This window comes from Rhineura floridana, chromosome 5 (assembly GCF_030035675.1).
Source record: "Rhineura floridana isolate rRhiFlo1 chromosome 5, rRhiFlo1.hap2, whole genome shotgun sequence".
In the NCBI taxonomy this organism is placed as follows: domain Eukaryota; kingdom Metazoa; phylum Chordata; class Lepidosauria; order Squamata; family Rhineuridae; genus Rhineura; species Rhineura floridana.
The window spans coordinates 102,286,373-102,304,888 of record NC_084484.1 but is presented as its reverse complement, the minus strand read 5'-3'; the positions used below and the strand labels follow the sequence as shown (position 1 = coordinate 102,304,888).

General features: G+C 45.0%; 1 protein-coding gene across 6 annotated transcripts in view; it reads left to right on the top strand.

Annotated features, from left to right (window-relative positions):
- Positions 1 to 18,516, top strand: part of IL10RB (interleukin 10 receptor subunit beta) — a 37,182-nt gene that overhangs the window by 2,030 nt on the left and 16,636 nt on the right. The window contains exon 1 of one of the 6 annotated variants that reach the window (XM_061627779.1): positions 15,031 to 15,555. The exons of 3 other annotated variants lie outside the window; for them this stretch is intronic. In XM_061627779.1, coding sequence (XP_061483763.1) covers positions 15,504 to 15,555 — 52 coding nt within the window. In that variant the 5' untranslated portion in view covers positions 15,031 to 15,503. Of the gene's footprint in view, positions 1 to 15,030; positions 15,556 to 15,602; positions 15,766 to 18,516 lie in introns of those variants that run through there. 2 more of the 6 variants (XM_061627777.1, XM_061627781.1) reach the window with 2 other exon arrangements.

Sequence of the window (18,516 nt, the reverse complement as noted above, 5' to 3'; positions counted from 1 at the left end):
AACAGCCCAGGTGTTGGCATCGACCGCGCCAACCCTATAACTAATGCACATACTTGTTGAAGAGGAAAGGGCCTCGCTTGAGATATAGCTTAGGGCCACAACAAGTTTAAATCTGGCCCTGGAAAGGATTATTTAATTACTCGAAAGACGCCCCCCGTCCACTGCGTCCATCTGCTTGATAGAAACAAGCTTAGGTTATGGGTGTTCATACTGGCGTACTAGTTTAATTGGACTGCCTTCAAGTCAATCCCAACTTATGGCTACCTGGGTTTTCATGGTAAGTGGTATTCAGAGGGGGTTTACCATTGCCTCCCCCTGAGGCTAGTCCTCCCCCGCTGGCTAGGGCCTGCTCAGCTTGCCACGGCTGCACAAGCCTGCCCCTTCCGTGTCCTAGATGCGAGCTGGGGGGCAACTGGGCTCCTTGGGACTATGCAGCTTGCCCACAGCTGCACAGGAGCCTGCCTGCGAGTCCAGAGTCTGTGAGTTCAAATCCCCGCTCTTGTCTCTTGGATGTAAAGGGCCAGCTAAAGATCACCCCCACAGTGAGTGGCTCGGGTTACATGCCCTGCCACCTGTGCAGCAAGCTGCATAGTCCCAAGGAGCCCAGTTGCCCCCCAGCTGACAGTTGCAGACAAGGAAGGGGCTGGCTTGTGCAGCTGTGGCAAGCTGAGCAGGCCCTAGGTATCTGGGGAGGACTAGCCTCAGAGGGAGGCAATGGTAAACCCCCTCTTAATACTGTTTACCATGAAAACTCTATTTATAGGGTTGCCATAAGTTGGGATCGAGTTGAAAGCAGTCCATTTCCATTTTTTTCCACACACCGCTTGTGACTAATGTGTGAACTAGGTGCTATTTCTTGCAGGTTTGTATCCTAGTGTGTATGTCATCCTATACAAGGATTCCTGACTGCGCTTGGGGAATTGGAACCTGCTGAAGGCTGCTCGGTTGACTCCCTGGTGTTAGAGTGGAATGAAGGGATCCCCAGGGCTGTGGACCGGGTGGCACCGAAACGTCCTCTCCCCCTGAACAGAACTCAGTTAGCACCATGGTACACACCAGTGTTGCGTAATCTGAGACAGGAGGTGAGACGACTAGAGCGCCGGTGGCGGAAATCCCGTTCCGAAGATGTCCGGACACAGGTTAGAGCAGCAGTAACTGCCTACCAAGTGACAATAAAGGCAGAAAAGAAGAAGTTCTTTGCTGCCTCTATTGCGTCAGCAGAGTGCTGTCCCAGGAGGTTGTTCCAGGTGGTCCGAAGCCTGGTCGGTCCAGTTGGTCAGGAACCCTTGGAGCAGTCCAAAACCTCCTGTGACAAGTTAGCAAAGCACTTTGCTGACAAAATCGAACATTTACGGAGCTCGATCCCGTACGCCGTGGATGCAGTGAGTGAATCAGAGTTGGCCAGTTGCAAGCCAGTCAAGTGGGATCGGTTTCGGCCTCTCCCTTCTGAGGATGTGGACAAGGTGCTCTCAACTGTGAAGCCTACCACCTGTCTAAATGATCCTTGTCCATCGTGGCTCCTGGTGAGCTGCAAAGAGAAACTGGGCGAGGGGATCAAGGCGGTGGTCAATGCATCCTTGAAGGAGGGTGTAATGCCATTAGCCCTCAAGGAGGCAATTGTAAAGCCCATCTTAAAGAAGCCCTCCTTGGATCCCCAGGTTTTGAATAACTTTTGCCCAATTTCGAATTTACCATTCTTGGGCAAGGTCATTGAGCAAGTGGTGGCTAATCAGCTGTCGACACACTTGGATGAAACAGATTATTTGGATCCATACCAATCGGGTTTCAGGACTGGACATGGAACTGAAACAGCCTTGGTCGCTCTGGTTGATGATATGAGGAGGGCATTAGATAGGGGAGAATTCACCTTTCTTGTCCTCCTTGATCTTTCAGCAGCTTTTGATACTGTTGACCACAGTATCCTTTTACATCGCCTGGAGGGATTGGGAATAGGAGGCACTGTATTATGGTGGTTCCATTCCTTTCTCTCCGATAGGCATCAGCAGGTAGCATTGGGGGAAGAGGTTTCAGACCCTTGGCCTCTCAATTGTGGTGTGCCACAGGGCTCTATCCTCTCTCCCATGCTATTTAATATCTATATGAAGCCGCTGGGGACAATCATTAGGAGATTTGGGCTGCAGTGTCACCAATATGCGGATGACACTCAGCTCTATCTCTCGTTTAAATCTTTGCCAGAGTTGGCTGTGGAGACCATGTCCAAGTGCCTGGAATCCGTGAGTGGATGGATGGGAAGGAACAGGTTGAAGTTGAATCCCGATAAGACTGAGGTGCTGCTTGTGGGAGACAAGGGAAGGTTGGGAGATGTTGACCTGATGTTCAATGGGGTAAAATTGCCCCTAAAGGACCAGGTCCGCAGCCTTGGGGTTGTTCTTGATTCCAGGCTGTCCATGGAGGCTCAGATTTCGGCAGTGAGCCGGGCAGCCTGGTATCAATTACACCTCATTCGTAGGCTGCAACCCTACCTCCCTGTTCATCAGCTCCCACTGGTAGTACATGCCCTGGTCACCTCTCGTTTAGACTACTGCAATGCGCTCTACGTGGGGTTACCCTTGAAAACGGTCCGGAAATTACAATTTATACAAAATGCTGTGGCTCGACTACTTACAAATTGTCGCTGCCGGGAACACATCACTCCAGTGTTATTCGATCTACACTGGCTTCCAGTTATTTTCCGGGCTCAATTCAAGGTGTTGGTACTAACCTTTAAATCCCTACACGGTTTCGGACCAGTTTACCTGATGGAGCGCCTCCAGCGTCACCAATTATGCCGCCCGACAAGATCGGCCACTCAGGGCCTTCTCTCAGTCCCACCAACTAAAACAGCTAGGTTGGTGGGGACTAGAGAGAGGGCATTTTCAGTGGCGGCCCCCACTCTCTGGAACTCCCTCCCGTATAATCTTCGGCATGCCCCTTCCCTGAATGTATCCCGCAAAGCCTTGAAGACCTGGCTTTTCAGACAGGCCTTTGGGACATCCGGGGAGGGTTAATTTTCAGGACTAACTGCCTATTACTCTGAACTGTTATCATTCCTATTTATAGTTTCCTTGTTATATTGTATTTTATGTGTATTTTATTGTGCTGCATTTACTGCAACTGATTTGTACGTCGCCTAGAGTGGCCATTGGCCAGATAGGCGACACATAAATTAAATTATTATTATTATTACAAGTTTATTTATTTTATTTATTTTAATTATTTATTGCCCTTGTATACCACCCCATAGCCGAAGCTCTCTGGGCGGTTTACAGCAATCAATGGGTCTTACTCTTAGTCCTAGGTAAGTGATCTAATGCTGGAATTAAGCCTTGTTAACTTCAGTATGGGGCTTACCTCTGAGTAGACATGCATAGGATTGCTCTGTTAAGTCACTGGTTCTTTCCAGTTCTGCCATTGTGGTCCCACACATATTTTCTCAGGAGTAAACTTAATCAGGTTGAATGAAATAATCTTTCAAGAAACCCAATTAACATGGCATTTCTATACAGAATTGCTTTCTGTTAATGGTGAAAAGAAGAATCCTATTCTGAAATTTTCAGTGCCCTACCCAGGAATTTTGTCATTACAAGACCTCAGAAATTCTACTGGAATTTATTATAATGCCTGTGTGAGGTCATGTCACTATAAAAATGTTGCAGTCCATATGCATAGCGCATGCTGCTACAATACTTTTGTGCATTTTCTTTTTGTGTTTGCACGTGCTTTGTTCTTTAGAGTCACATTTCGAAGCCTAGTGAGAGTGGCAGAAAATCCTCAGAAATGGAAATTTGACAGCCCTAAGGCAGAAGAGTGTTTTATTAAAGCGTCACATTTGTGGCTGGTTTATGTATTTCACTGTTTTGGTAATGTATTACCTCTTATATGACAGATCAGACTGAGCTATGTTTGTCCCTACCAGGGGCACCTATCTGCTCACTACTTAATGTCTTTCTCTGTTGGTGACCCATGTTTACGAGTACACACATTCCACAGGTGCCAAGGTTGACAGAGTGCTTTTAACACCTTCGCTATGGTAGGATTGCTTCAAATGTTTCTCACTTGTCTCATTCTGGTAAATAGCTCCATGTTCTTTTGTAAGGGGGGTGCAGTTCAATAATAGCTGGAAAAGTTGTACAAGTTGTACTTGTACAAGTTCAAGGTTCTGGTTTTGGTGTACAAAGTCCTATACAGCTTAGGACCAGGATACCTGAAAGATTGTCTTACCCCTTGCATACCCAGTCGATCACTGTGTTCTGCATGTGTGGGCCTCCTGCCGATGCCATCTTACCAGGAACTCCGTTCTGCACAACATAGGAAGCAGACCTTTAATGTAGTAGCACCTACCCTTTGGAATTCCCTCCCCTTAAATATTAGATAGGTGCTATATCTGTTATCTTTTTGGCACCTACTGAAGACTTTCCTTTTACGTAGAGACCTTATCGCAATCTGCGTCCGTGTTGGAATTGCTTTTTAAGATGTTTTTTAAAGATTTTTTTAAAAAAAGATGTTTGTTTTAATTTGTTTTTAAAAATGTTTTGTTTTAATATATTTTAAAGTCTGTTCTTAAGATGCTTTAGAGTGTTTTTAGTGTTTTGTTTGCCGCCCTGGGCTCCTTCTGGGAGGAAAGGCAGGATATAAATTTAATAAATAAATCATAAATCATAATAATATTTCTGGAAATCTAATACACCTAATGTCAAAGCAGGTATTACTGAAGTAAAAAAGTGGGCATGGTCAAAATATAAAAGTGGGTGTGACCAATTGTTTTTTCAAATGACACATTTTATATCACAGCAGGGGACCTGCGGAAGTGATCAGTTAATGTTCTTCATTATTTAAGAAAATATGTAAGGACAATCAGTGACACTGTGACAGGACAGTGAGGTGCATATGGGAACAGTCAGTTAAATTAAAAAAAACTATCCCTTTTAAAATGATATCCGTATTCAAGAAGGTTCAATTCAACCCAGTCTCTTCAGCAGGCAACATCAGATTCCAAGACTGAAACAAGATCTCAGCTGGGCCCCATAGACTGCATGGTCTTACAGACTGAACTAGGCAAGGCCAAGCCTCAAAAGCCCTCCAGACAAATTTAAGTTTGTGCCCTGAATCTTACTTAGTTATACATTCATTCCTTATTGCAGGCAACAACTATACATTTTATTTAGCAGGAACTAAGGGCTCTGCTCCTGCATGCCTTATGCGCCAACACCAGGTTGCCAAGACACCTCTCCCTCGGGTCTCCAAGGCATCTTTCTGGTGAGGTAGCTGGTGGGGGCGGTGGCAGCCTTTTAAGTAGAGACCTTATCCCAGTCTGTGTCTGTGTTAGACTTGCTTTTAAAAATGTTTTTAAAGCTGTTTTTAACAAGATTTTAGGATGTTTTGTTTTAATATGTTTTTAACATATAGTGGTTAAGGTGTTGGACTACAACCTGGGAGACCAGGGTTTGAATCCCCACACAGCCATGAAGCTCACTGGGTGACCTTGGGCCAGTCACTGCCTCTCAGCCTCAGAGGAAGGCAATGGTAAACCACCTCTGAATACCGCTTACTGTGAAAACCCTGTTCATAGGGTCACCATAAGTCGGAATCGACTTGAAGGTAGTACGTATATAAAGATGTTCTGTTTTAATATATTTTAAAGTCTTTTATTTTTAAGATGCTTTAGAGTGCTTTTAGTGTTTTTGTTTGCCTCCCCAGGCTCCTTCTGGGAGGAAGGGTGGGTTATTCATCAATTAATTAAATGATAGAATTTTCATGTTCAGAGGCAGTATGCACTAAATACCAGTTGCTGGGTTGTTATTTTCTAGTCCTGATTGTGGACTTCCTGGAATCATTAGATTGCCCACTGTGAGAAACAAGGTGCATGATTAGATGGTGCTTTTGTCTGACCCAGCAGGGCTTCTCTTATGTTCTGTATGCCTAGCACTGAATATTCAGTCTCTGGACAGTGATTAATTTTACTTTCCTGGCTGCCAATATGGGGGACTTCCATTGACAGTGCTAGGGTACAGCAGGTAGAAGGAGTTCTAGGTAGAAAGGCAAAGGAAAATGTCATGAGAGTGGTTGACAGTGTTGAACACTACTTTTTTGAGTCGTTAGCCATCCCTAGAGCCTTGCTATAAAACACTAGAAGTTTAAGATTGGTAACTGACAATCTTAGGGGGATGTTTTAATCTAAACTGTTCCTTCCCTTGTTCTTTGTGAGAATATAGGTATTTGCATCACGTGAGTTTTTCCCTAATCTACTGAAAGGGAACTTCTTGTGTTGCCTTTGTTTCTGCTTCAACAAAGCTGTCTTTGTTTCTTTTCCTGTTTTGTTTTTTGATAATTTGTACTGAGAAGAAGCAGTCAGATACCCACCTGCTTCACTGCCTCCTATGTGAAGCATCAAGAAGAAAGTGTGGCACAAATATACACTGGCATAGTTCTTACATAATGATAAGCCAAAGCATGGTTGCACTCCTTCCTCGGCTCTCCTGTTTCCACACTACCTAAGGCTAAACCATGGTTTGGCTTAGCATGTTGTCTGACCCCAGATTTGTGGTTTATCACCTCCAGACAAATCAAGAGTTGTAAGCCAAAAACAAACTTTAGTTACAGCTTGTGATTTGTCTGGAGCAAGATAAACTACAAGCCTGAGTTCAGACAACATGCCAAGCCAAACCATGGCATAGTCCTGGGTAGCATAGCAGTAGCGGGACCAGGGAAGGAGTGCAGTAGCTGCAGTCTCCTCTCTGGGATCCCACACACTCATGCATTTGTGCTAAGCCATAGTTTAGCTTAATATTACATGTGAACAAGGCAAAGCTGAACCAATTTTCTTTATGTCTGCTACACAGTTTTTAAAGGCATAGATCCCATTTATTTATTTATTTATTGTATTTAATTTATATACCGCCCTAAGCCCGAAGGCTCTCTGGGCGGTGTACATAAAAAATAAAACAAGCACAGTGTATAAGTACAATAAATACAATAAATCAAGAACCAAAAACAAACAAACAATAAAAGAACCAAACAACGTCCAAAATACAAGATAATAGTGAAATACTGTTAAAATACACTTTAAAATGCCTGGGAGTATAAAAAGATTTTCACCTGGCGCCGAAAAGATAGTAGCGTCGGCGCCAGGCGCACCTCATCAGAAAAACTGTTCCACAGTTCGGGGGCCACCACTGAAAAGGCCCTAGTTCTAGTCACCACCCTCCGAGCTTCTCGATGGGATGGCACTCGGAGGAGGGCCTTAGATGTTGAGTGCAGTGTACGGGTAGGTTCATATTGGGAGAGGCGTTCCACCAGGTATTGCAGTCCCATGCCGTGTAGGGCTTTATAGGTCAAAACCAGCACTTTGAATCTAGCCCGGAAACAAATAGGAAGCCAGTGCAGACGGGCCAGAACAGGTGTTATATGAGCGGACCTTCTGGTCCGCGTCAGCAATCTGGCCGCTGCATTCTGGACTAGCTGTAGTTTCCGAACAGTCTTCAAGGGCAGCCCAACGTAGAGCGCATTGCAGTAGTCCAATCTAGAAGTTACCAGAGCATGAACAACTGAGGCGAGGTCATCACTGTCCAGATAGGGACGTAGCTGGGCTACCAATCGAAGATGGTAAAAAGCATTCCGTGCCACCGAGGCCACCTGGGCCTCAAGAGACAAGGAAGGATCGAAAAGAACTCCCAAGCTACGAACCTGTTCCTTCAAGGGGAGTGTAACCCCATCAAGAACAGGATGAACATCCATCATCTGGGCAGAGAAGGCACTCACCAACAGCATCTCAGTCTTGTCTGGATTGAGCTTCAGTCTGTTAGCTCCCATCCAGTCCATTATCGCGGCCAGGCAACGGTTTAGCACATTAACAGCCTCACCTGAAGAAGATGAAAAGGAGAAATAGAGCTGCGTGTCATCAGCGTACTGATGACAACGCACCCCAAAACTCCTGATGACCGCACCCAGTGGCTTCATGTAGATGTTAAAAAGCATGGGGGACAGTACCGATCCCTGCGGGACTCCACAATGGAGGGTCCAGGGTATCGAGCAATGTTCCCCAAGCACTACCTTCTGGTGGCGACCCACCAAGTAGGAGCGGAGCCACTGCCAAGCAGTACCCCCAACTCCCAACTCCGTGAGTCTTCCCAGAAGGATACCATGGTCGATGGTATCAAAAGCAGCTGAGAGATCAAGGAGAATCAACAGAGTCACACTCCCCCTGTCCCTCTCCCGACAAAGGTCATCATACAGGGTGACCAAGGCTGTTTCAGTGCCAAAACCGGGCCTAAAACCGGATTGAAATGGATCAAGATAATCAGTGTCATCCAAGAGCCCCTGGAGCTGGCTGGCAACCACCCGTTCCAGCACCTTGCCCAAGAACGGAACATTCGCCACAGGTCTATAGTTGTTCAGGTTATCTGGGTCCAAAGAGGGTTTCTTCAGGAGCGGTCTCACTACCGCCTCTTTTAGGCAGTCAGGGACCACTCCCTCTCTCAAAGAGGCGTTTATTATCTCCTTGGCCCAGCCGGCGGTTCCGGTCCTGCCAGCTTTCACCAGCCAAGAGGGGCAAGGGTCCAGCACAGATGTGGTCAACCGCACCAGTCCAAGGATCTTGTCAACATCCTCAAGCTGCACAGACTGAAACTCATCCAATAAATAAGGACAAGACCGTGTTCTGGATGCTTCATTAGATCCCACTGCCATAATATTGGAGTCTAAGTCCCGGCGAATGCATGCGATCTTATCCTGGAAGTGCCTCGCGAACTCATCACAGCGGGCTACAGATGAATCTATAATATCCCGAGGGCCAGAATGTAAAAGCCCTCGTACAATTTTAAAGAGCTCCGCTGTGCGGGAGAGAGATGCCTTAATTGTGGCAGCAAAATATCTCTTTTTTGCTGCCCTCACCGCTACTATATACCGCTTAGAACAGGCACTTACCAAGCCATAATTGCATTCGTCGGGAGTTCGCCTCCATCTGCACTCAAGCCTCCTCCTCTCTTGCTTCATCACTCTCAGCTCCGAGGTATACCATGGAGCTGTATGAGCTCTACATAGGAGGGGGCGCATGGGAGCGATCGTGTCAACCGCCCGGGTCATCTCCGTATTCCACAATTCAACCAGGGCTTCGACAGGAGCGCCAGTCTTCTCAGTCGGAAAAGTCCCATGTTGTAGAGAAAGATGGCAACCCTAAGGAACAGCAGTCCTGTTCTTCAAATTAGTGTTCTCAAAGGAAACACTCTGCAGACATTCAGAAGCAGTTTGCCCATCGGTATATTTTTTCTCCTCAAGTATAAAGCATGCCACAAATGCACACGTACTGTATTAAATTTGTTAAGATGCCTGTTGGGTGAGGGACTAGAGAGACCCAAGTTTAAATTCCCAATCACCCATGAACTCAATGGGTAACTTTAGTCCAGTAATTCTATCTCAGTTTAATCTACCTCACAGGGTTGTTGTGATGGTAAAATCAGCGAGAACAATGAGCTCCTTGGAATAAGGGTTCGATAAAAATGGAAATAAGTAAATGTAAGCATGGTGTAGTTATATACTTAAGGTATGGTCAGAAGGCACATGAGGTCACCACCTTGATGAAGCTAAGCAGATACAGGTCTGGTCAGTGTTTGGATGGGTGACTGCCTAGGAACTACATGTACACTGCTTTGGCCCCATGATGAAAAAAAAAGTGGGATATAAATGTTGTTATTTGTAAGAGAATCAAATAAAGAATTGACGGAGCAAAAGTAGAGATATATTTGCAGCGAAGTCACCCAACAATGGGCTGAATGTGCCAAGTGCCAAATCAGCTTCTTATTCAGCTGTTATATATACAGAGAGAGCAGTAGCAGAAGCAAGTAATCAGTGTATTTGCCTGTTGTTGTTGTTATGTGCCTTCAAGTTGTTTATGACTTATGGCGACCCTATGAATCAGTGACCTCCAAGAGCATCTGTCGTGAACCACCCTGTTCAGATCTTGTAAGTTCAGGTCTGTGGCTTCCTTTATGGAATAATGTTGATACGTTCCATTTCTTGCTTCACAATTTCTAACTTTCCCTGGTTCATGCTTCTCACATTCCATGTTCCTATTGTGTGCATGGTACAACTCCAGACTCTCCTTTCGCATCTGTGTGCATCAGCCCCTGGGCTTCCTTTCAGCTTTGGCTCAGCTGCGTCATTAGTCACAGTGCTACTTGTACTTGTCCTTTGTTCTTCCCCAGTAGCTGGGGGTCTCATCTTCCAGCACTATCTCGTGTTGCATTTTGGATACTCTTTTCGTAGGGTTTTCGTGGTAAGAGGTATTCAGAGGTGGTTTACCATTGCCTTCCTCTGAGTTTGGATGCATCTTAGTCCGGTGTCTCAGCTTTGACCATTCCGCTTTGGGTGCCCCTGCTAGGAGTCTAGCCTCTTGGTCTAGACTCCTGATGGCTTTGCTCTCAGCTCTTCAACACTCTCAAACCCCTTCCCCACCCCTTGAATGAAAACAAATTAGTGAGATGGGCATATACTTTTATGGATTGGCAGTAGTACGTTTGACATTTTCCCTGCTGAGTGGTCATAGTATCCATAGGCCAGAGATTGTATGCCTCTGAATACCAGTGGCTAAGAATCACAAGTGAGGAAACCATTATTGCACTAAAGTCCTGTTTGCAGGCTTCCCATAGGAAGCTGGCTGACCAGTGTGAGAACAAGATGTTGGACTAGATGGGCTCTTATATTCTTGGTTGAGAGCAAATTGATTTTATTTTGCTTTGTTTCGTATCTGTCTGACCATGTAGCAGTCTCTGATTATGATGAGTTTGTGATAGGTTGGCTATTAAAAATAGTTCCCCTGAATATTTTGGTACCTGTGTTCAGAGAATGTGAGTGCTTAAGGCAAGAGATTCAGAGAGCAATTATTCTTTTAATGACTCCTGTTGTGAAAAACAGCACCCCATCAGTTCTTGGTACCTGTGTATTCGAAGAGATTTACTTTTTTCAACAGTTTGACACCACACAGATAAGAATGAAAATAATAATTAAAAATCATATTTATTTACAAGGCATCAATACAGAAGTTATTCTTGTTTTTGTGAAGACTGAATAGTTCCTATTAAATACAGAAGTGTAGAAGCAGCTTGAGTAAAAGAACTATTGTATACCTGTGCTCCTCAAAATAGGATTTAGGCTATGCAAACTGTATACCCTTGCCTGTCACCAGGAGATTGTAGCCTATGAGATGCTGCACCCTCATTCCAGTTATGCCCACACCTCACACCAAACAAATAAAAGATGTTGTCTCATCAGTGACAAAGCTACTATTGTGGCCCTCAGTTACTTATAGGGCAGACTGTTCTTCATCTCATAAGGAATAAGAATAAGACGTAATTCACTTTAATACGTTTGCTATCCCTGTCTGCCTCTGTGGGATCAAAGGCTCCACATTACACTGTTTGTTATGAGGATTTTCTATATGAGATTGTATGAGCCATGTTTGGGGTTTGTGTTTGGATGGAAGTGCAGAGATCACATGGAATATGGAATGTTAAGGAAAGTAGGAGGTGAAGGAGGAAGGGAGCATTGCATATCAGTTGCGGGATTTTTTATGGTTGATAGTTGGAAGAGAGGGTGGGTGGGCAGAGGAAATTAGTTGTTTGGGAATCAGTTTAGGAAATCTCATTAAGTCCAAACTTCAGTTATTGTTTTCATTGTTCCCCAAATAAACATGATGCCTGTTGTTCACTCTGGGTCATTGTTAATGAAACCCATGTTTAAAGAGTTTAAACACCTTTCCCAAAACCTATACAGTAGGGCCCCACTCATACGGTGGGTTATGTTCCGGACCCCTGCTGTAAAGCGAAAACCACTGTAAAGCGGAACTCATTGAATAGAATGGCGCACGATGCCCAAAAACCACCGTAAAAGCGGAACAAGCGCCGTATGAGTGGGGCTTTGGTCTAATTGTGTCTAATTGAGACCGCTGTATTAGCGAATCACTGTAAAGCGAAGCGCCGTAAAGCGGGGCCCTACTGTACATGTTTCCTGAAACCTGTAGTATACCAACTGTGACAAAATGTTATTAGAGATCAATACCCTGTGTGGGATCACAAGTCATTCCCGCACACACACTTGCCTTGTGTCATGATGCTGAAGTTGGTTACTAGTTCCCAATTCCTTATTTGCTCAAAAGTTTGAAATGCTAATAAAATTCACATGTCCCTAAATTCCAAAATAAGCATTGGGATACCCCATATCATATATCTCCATAATCAGGGGATTCTCCCCTTCAAGCCCAACAGCAAATTTCTTTAATCAAAATTATCATGCTTTGGAAAAACTCATAAATACATGATGGCATCATAAGACTATAAAAAATGGGCCACCACAAATCATCTCATAGAGGACACACAAAACCATCTCACAGAAAACACTCTTCTGGATGGATGGATGCATTATTTATTGTGGCCCAAAGCATATTTTGGGGTGGACACCCCAAGTTACTTTTTTCTACATGTTTTAGCTATTGTTGGTGTGCATAAAAGCACTTGACTGTGCCTTGTACCTGGAGAAAGCTGTGGGTGGTGTGGATGCAATGGCATCTCACTGAAGACACTCCCCCAGCTGGGTCGCTGCATGTTATGACGTGGTCCAAAGCATATTTTGGGGTAGGAACCGCTAGTTACTTATTTTTTCCTACATATTTTGGCTATTGTTGGTGTGCACAGACACACTTGACTGTACCATGAGCCCACAGGAAGTACCGGGCTGGATCCATGTGGTGGCCCAAAGCATATTTTGTGGTGGGCAGCCCCTCTTCCTTTTTTATATATAGATTATGATGTTATCACACATTTAAGAGTGTTTTGCAAGCATGATCGTTTCGACTGAAGAAAATAATTGTTGGGCTCAAAGTGGAGAGCTCCTGATCGTGGACATATATGATATGGAGTATCCCAAAGCTTATTTGGGGGTTCAGTATTTACTTCTTTTTTAGTGTTTTGAACTTTCAAGCAAATAAGGAACTGGAAATTTGTAACCAACTTCATCATTGTCCTTGTGTCAGATAAGAGAAATTTCAAATTGCATCATTTGTAGGGAAAAAGTAAGAGAATTGATATGGAAATGCCCATGCTGTAGACCCTCTTGTGCCCAAGCTTTGCAACAAAGTGCCCTCATCCGATTAATGCAATACTCAATTCCTTTATTCACAAAAGTTAGGAAATGCTTTGGCTTGTACAGTTGGTGGCTCTAACATGAAAAAGTCCACCTTGTACATAGAATAGAATCCTTCCCCCCCCCCCGCAGACATTGGGGCAAAAGTGGTCAAACTTACTCCCCTACGGAGCAATTTCCAGGTTGCCCCTCTGTGCTTTCCATCTCTCCCATCCCAAGGAGAATGCTCCCTTTTCAAATCTTGATATGGTATCTGTAGGTGTTTGTCCTTTCCTGGTAGAAATAAAAGGACAGGACAACAAGCTAGGACACCTGCTCTTTAGGGGAAGGAAGTGGCTGAATTGTAAATGTGCTCATTTGACCCCTGTGCAGTCACATAATAAGCACTTGCATTTTCTTACTGGAATGAGGTCACATCCCTCCTAGTTATGCTTTTGACAAAGGTACTCTCCCCTTTTACTGACACCTTACAAGTAGGGTAAGGGCAGAGACAGAACATGCACTAATCTTACGCTCTCTTAGAGCATTTTTGCACCATTTCACAATGGTGCAAGGGGCAAGGCAGTATGAACCCTCACCCATTTTCCTCATTCCTTGGCTGTGTGTGCATGAGTGTTATAAAACCAGAGAGACGGAGGATTGGGCCTCTTCCTTCAAGGAGGGTTTTCTTTGGTTATATTAAGGCTTAAGAAGAAGGAAAGAGAAAAGATTGCTCTCCAAGCACGGTCTTCAGCCTTGTTCCAGGGCGTTGTGTGCGTTGTGGCTGGATTGCACAGAGCATGGCTTCACAACGTCACATCTGCTTCATGGAATTAGTACAGGGATGGGGAGCCTGCGGCACTCCAGGTGTTAGTGGAACCCTATCCTCTGTGACCGTTGGCCGCGCTCCAGAACCACAAGTTGTCTGTTTCTGAGGCAGGCCACATGTGTTAAATGCAAATAACCACAGTTGCTTTCAGCAACCCACAAGTGCTGCCAAATGGAGTTTGTCTGGTGTAGGCTGATCCTCTGCTCAATGGTGGGCTATATTGTTTTCAAAGTCTTGTAAATTGCCTTAGAAGGCTGTGTATCTGCCAAAAGTGACATTCAAATGAAGCAAATAAGACATATTGTAGTTTTCCCATGGGGAAAAAATAGTTTTGCTTGGGTGTCAAATCATACAGTAGTACAATTTCTAAGCGCCTTCCACTAGTTTACGTGTTTTTGTCTGAGCTGGCTGGGACTGATTGGACTTGTAGTCTAAAGCATCCGGAGGTTTGGGAAAAGCATTACCAGGTTGGGAAAGGGCTTTTCCACCAAGACTACTGACACTGAATTTCAGTTGTGGCAAAGAAAACAGCAGCACACGACTCCAGTTGTGTTGGAATATATGGGGTTCAACTCCAACTTGTGGGTTGAGGCTGCATGGGGCTAAAGGCATAGCTAGAGAGACCTCTTGCTTGCTAGGCTATACCTATCCCTTTGATCTCCTGCTGTCTCTTCCTTCCTCCTAGACTGATATGCAAGGAATGTTGAGCCCAGTTCCTTCCCCCCTTCCCAGTTTCGTCTTCTTTCTGGAGAGGGGAGCAGACATCTTTCCTTTGTCTCTCCTCTCAACCAGCATGAGGGCTAGCACTGGGACCAGTGCTGGTTGCTCCTGCATAGCTAGTTAGCTAGATATAGAATTCTTTCCTATCAAGCATGTACTTCCAGAATAAAGTAGTTCTTTCTTATTTTAAAGTTTAAAGTCTCTGTCTGACTAATTTGCAGGGAAGGTAGAATCTTAGCAAAGATTCAAACACACACACACACGCTTGCTCAAAACTCTCAGTTCCGCTACGCAACTCTGCAGGGTCCTATAATTTATTGGGCCCAGCCTCCTATAAATTGTTGGTACTGAGCAGGGTCCATATTGTAAAAAGGGACAAGCAGTGCATGTAAAAGTTGCTGCTCCAGCGAGACGGCGAGGCTTTGCTCTGTGCTGTTTGTTGGCTTGGTTAGACGTGCCGTGTTTGCGAGAGGAGCAAGGTCACCACCTCTCCTCCTTAGAGCCGCCGACTGCGGGAGTTTTCGGGCCAGGTGCCAGAGCGGCGTGGTTAGTCAGTCATGGGACAAACGTTCACCTGGCTGCTTTGAGAAAGTAGAAGGAAGTGGCTGCGTTGGCCTGAGAGCGCGCGTCGCGCTGAGGTTTTGCGCTATGAGGGACGCTAAGGAGAAGGGAGTGCTCGAAGGAGGCGTGAGAGCGGGACCACGCGTTGCTAAGCAAGCGGTCTAGGCGTGTTACAGAGGACTTTCGTAAGGCTGGACCCCGAGGGGCTGGGGGCTTCGAAAGCCCCCACGGGCAGGCCGGCAGCCGCAGAGAACCGAGCGCCTCGGTCTGGTGTTGGCGGGAAATGGCCCCCAGAGGCTGGTCGTGTCTGATTTGCATCTGCCTCTTCTGGTCAGGTAAGGGAGGGGCAGTACCTCGCGTCTGCGGCTTTCCCTGGCTACTTCTAAGAGAGGTGCCGGGGTGGTAGCTCTTCTCTGGATTGGGGCAGCGTTACTTCGCGCCCTCCCCCGCTCTCCCACTCTTGTGCCCGACGGCCGTTCTTGGTCGGGAAGCCTACAAAGGTGGGCGGGGGCGAGATTGGAGGCGGAGGGCGGCGCCCCAGCAAGGTAAACAACTGCGGGGGTGCTGATGGCATGGCGCTTAGTCACAGGCAGGATAGAATAAAATTGGTGATTTCAAAATAAATAAGACGGATATTTAAGACTGAAAAGTAATGTTTCTTTGTTTTGTTTTTAAATAGTAAATGCTATGTTTCTCTTAAAGAATAATTCGGTTACTATAAATAATGTGGATATAAACATGTTCGCCTTGCAGCCAATTTCTCAACTGCCTCTATCACAGTGGTTCTTAACCTTTTCCACTGCCAGCACCCCCTGAAAAGATACTGTTCATTTTTTAATTTTATTTAAATAGATGTTTTAGCCTAACTTAGCTAAGATAAATGAGTTTTCCAAAATCTTTGGTTGTATGGTTAATTTGTGTCTCGCACCCCTGGGGGGGTGTACCCCAGGTTAAGAACCACTGCTCTATCGGATACATTGAGTTAAAGGAGACTTTCTAAGCCAGTGAAGAACCAATCTAGTCATTTCTCAGATATGAGATACCTACCAAACACAGCATTTCATTTTCACCTGATGAAAGTAAACTGCTCTTTCCTACCCTTTTTGCTACTTTTGTTTTTGTGAGGAAGGTGCCTGTACCAAGGCAGAGCGAAGTAGAAAGGAGCAACACAGGAAAGATGATACAATTATCCAGTGTGCAGATTCCTTTATTCTCATACTTCATCTCACAAGCTTCCATAGCTGCTAGTTAAAAGAATATTTTAAGGACATTCCCTGCAAAGTGTTTACAGTGGTCTGATTCATGCATCACTTTAAACAATAGTTAAACTAAATTATGAGTTAAATGTGAATATGCAGCATGCTACTAAAACTACAAGCACTTCACTCTATTACTGTGTGCTAAGCCATGGTCTGGCATAGTATTGTCTCTGAACTCGTGGTTTGTTTTTCACTTACTGCTCATGAATTGTTGGAGGAAACAAACCATGAGCCTGGGTTTGGTAGTAATGGTTTGTTTCCCGGCAGTGCAGGAAGAGCAGGGAAGGAGCAAAGCATCTGTTGTTTCAGTAGTGTTTACCAGCACACTGTGCAATCACATTTAAACTATAATGTAAGTTGCTTGAGAACCAGGTCATTGAGTCAAATAGATGCAAAACCTGGTTGTAAAAATGAATCAACAGTATAATAATTCAGTTTTATATCAATAGCCACCACGAATTTCATACATGTAAGTAAGTGGAATGACAGAAAAGGGACAGGTTGTGAGCATAGAAACCAAGCGGGCTGCTAGAGGAGGAAGTCACCTTGCATGCCCAGCATAAAAACACTTTCCATCCCTTTGCCAGCTCTCAGCAAGCTAGTACCTTAATTGCATGTCAGTAACTTTGGTTGACCTTTTTTACAAGCAGCTCAACAGCTGTGAATTAACATGGCTTAGTGGTCAAATTTGCACCGTTGTTTAGGAAATTGTTTAGAAAATTAGGCTGCTACTGGGAGGAAGGGCGGGATATAAATCTAATAAATAAATACTTCATTATATATTTTTATCAATGGGAAACTGATTTAAATCAGTTTTTCTTATTTTCCTTATAGGTTTAAGTCATTGGTTTCAATTGCTTTTAATTTAAATCAATCCAAATATGCCATAGGACTAGACCTCCAGTTCCTTTCATAGTTGTGTAGAAGAACTGTAACTTCTGAATCATAGGTGAAACTACACCTTTCGTTAAACACACTTTTTAAGGCACATGCTTAACACTGAAAAGCAGTCAATTAGCAGCTAATGCAGAGAGGTAATCAAATAGTAAATAAGAATCTCTCCTCCCTTTCCCTGAATTGCACTGGAGTCTGGAAAGAAGCAAGGGTGGGTGGGAAGGAAGACCTCCACCCCCAACCATGGAAACAAACACACACACACACACACACGAGAGAGAGAGAGAGAGAGAGAGAGAGAGAGAGAGAGAGAGAGAGACTCTCCACCTCCTCTGAACTCTGTTGCTTGGAAGGGAAGGAAGCATGACAAGGCATCACCTAAATCCTCTCTCTTACTCATCCTCTCTGGACACAGCAGCAGGGAGGGTGGGGTCCATGGCTCTGCCTGAAGAAAGAGTGCAAATTGCTGCCTCTACCCAATTGCTTGTCGTCGTCCCCTTCAGTAGTGCAGCGTAGGGGGTTGGTTGTAGGAGGAGCAGCATCTCATTGTCTCTTGCTCCCCTGTGGTTCCACTATTAACAGTCTAAATCTTAATGAGCCCAGTCCTCTTCCCTATCCTCTTGCTGCCAAGAGAGAGCAGGCAAGTGAGCGAGTACAGCCATCTGCACTACACATTTAAAGCAGTATCACACCATTCCTGGGAACTGTAGGTTGTTGAGGATGCTGAGAATTGTTAGAAGGCCCCTATTCCCCCCATAGTGCTATAATTCCCAGGGTTCCCTCGGAAGAGGGATTGATTCTTAAACCTCTGTGAGAATTGTAGCTCTGTGAGGGGAATAGGGGTCTCTCAGCACTCTAACCAGCTACAGTTCCCAGGATTCTCTGGGGAAAGCCATGACTTTATAAAGTGGTATGATACTGCTTTCAATGTATGGTGCAGATTGTGCCTAATTCTCTTTTTGAGAGTAACTGCTGCCTCCTCACAGTTGCTCAGCCTTCCTCTCTTTTAACAGCTGATGCAGCCTCTGAGGCCTCGACTGGCTTCTCCCACAGGCATGCTGTACCTTGATCACACAGGTAGCTCAGCAGCAAGCAAGCAAAGCAAAAGGAGGTGGTGCTCCTTAGAGAAGCAGCCATCTCATA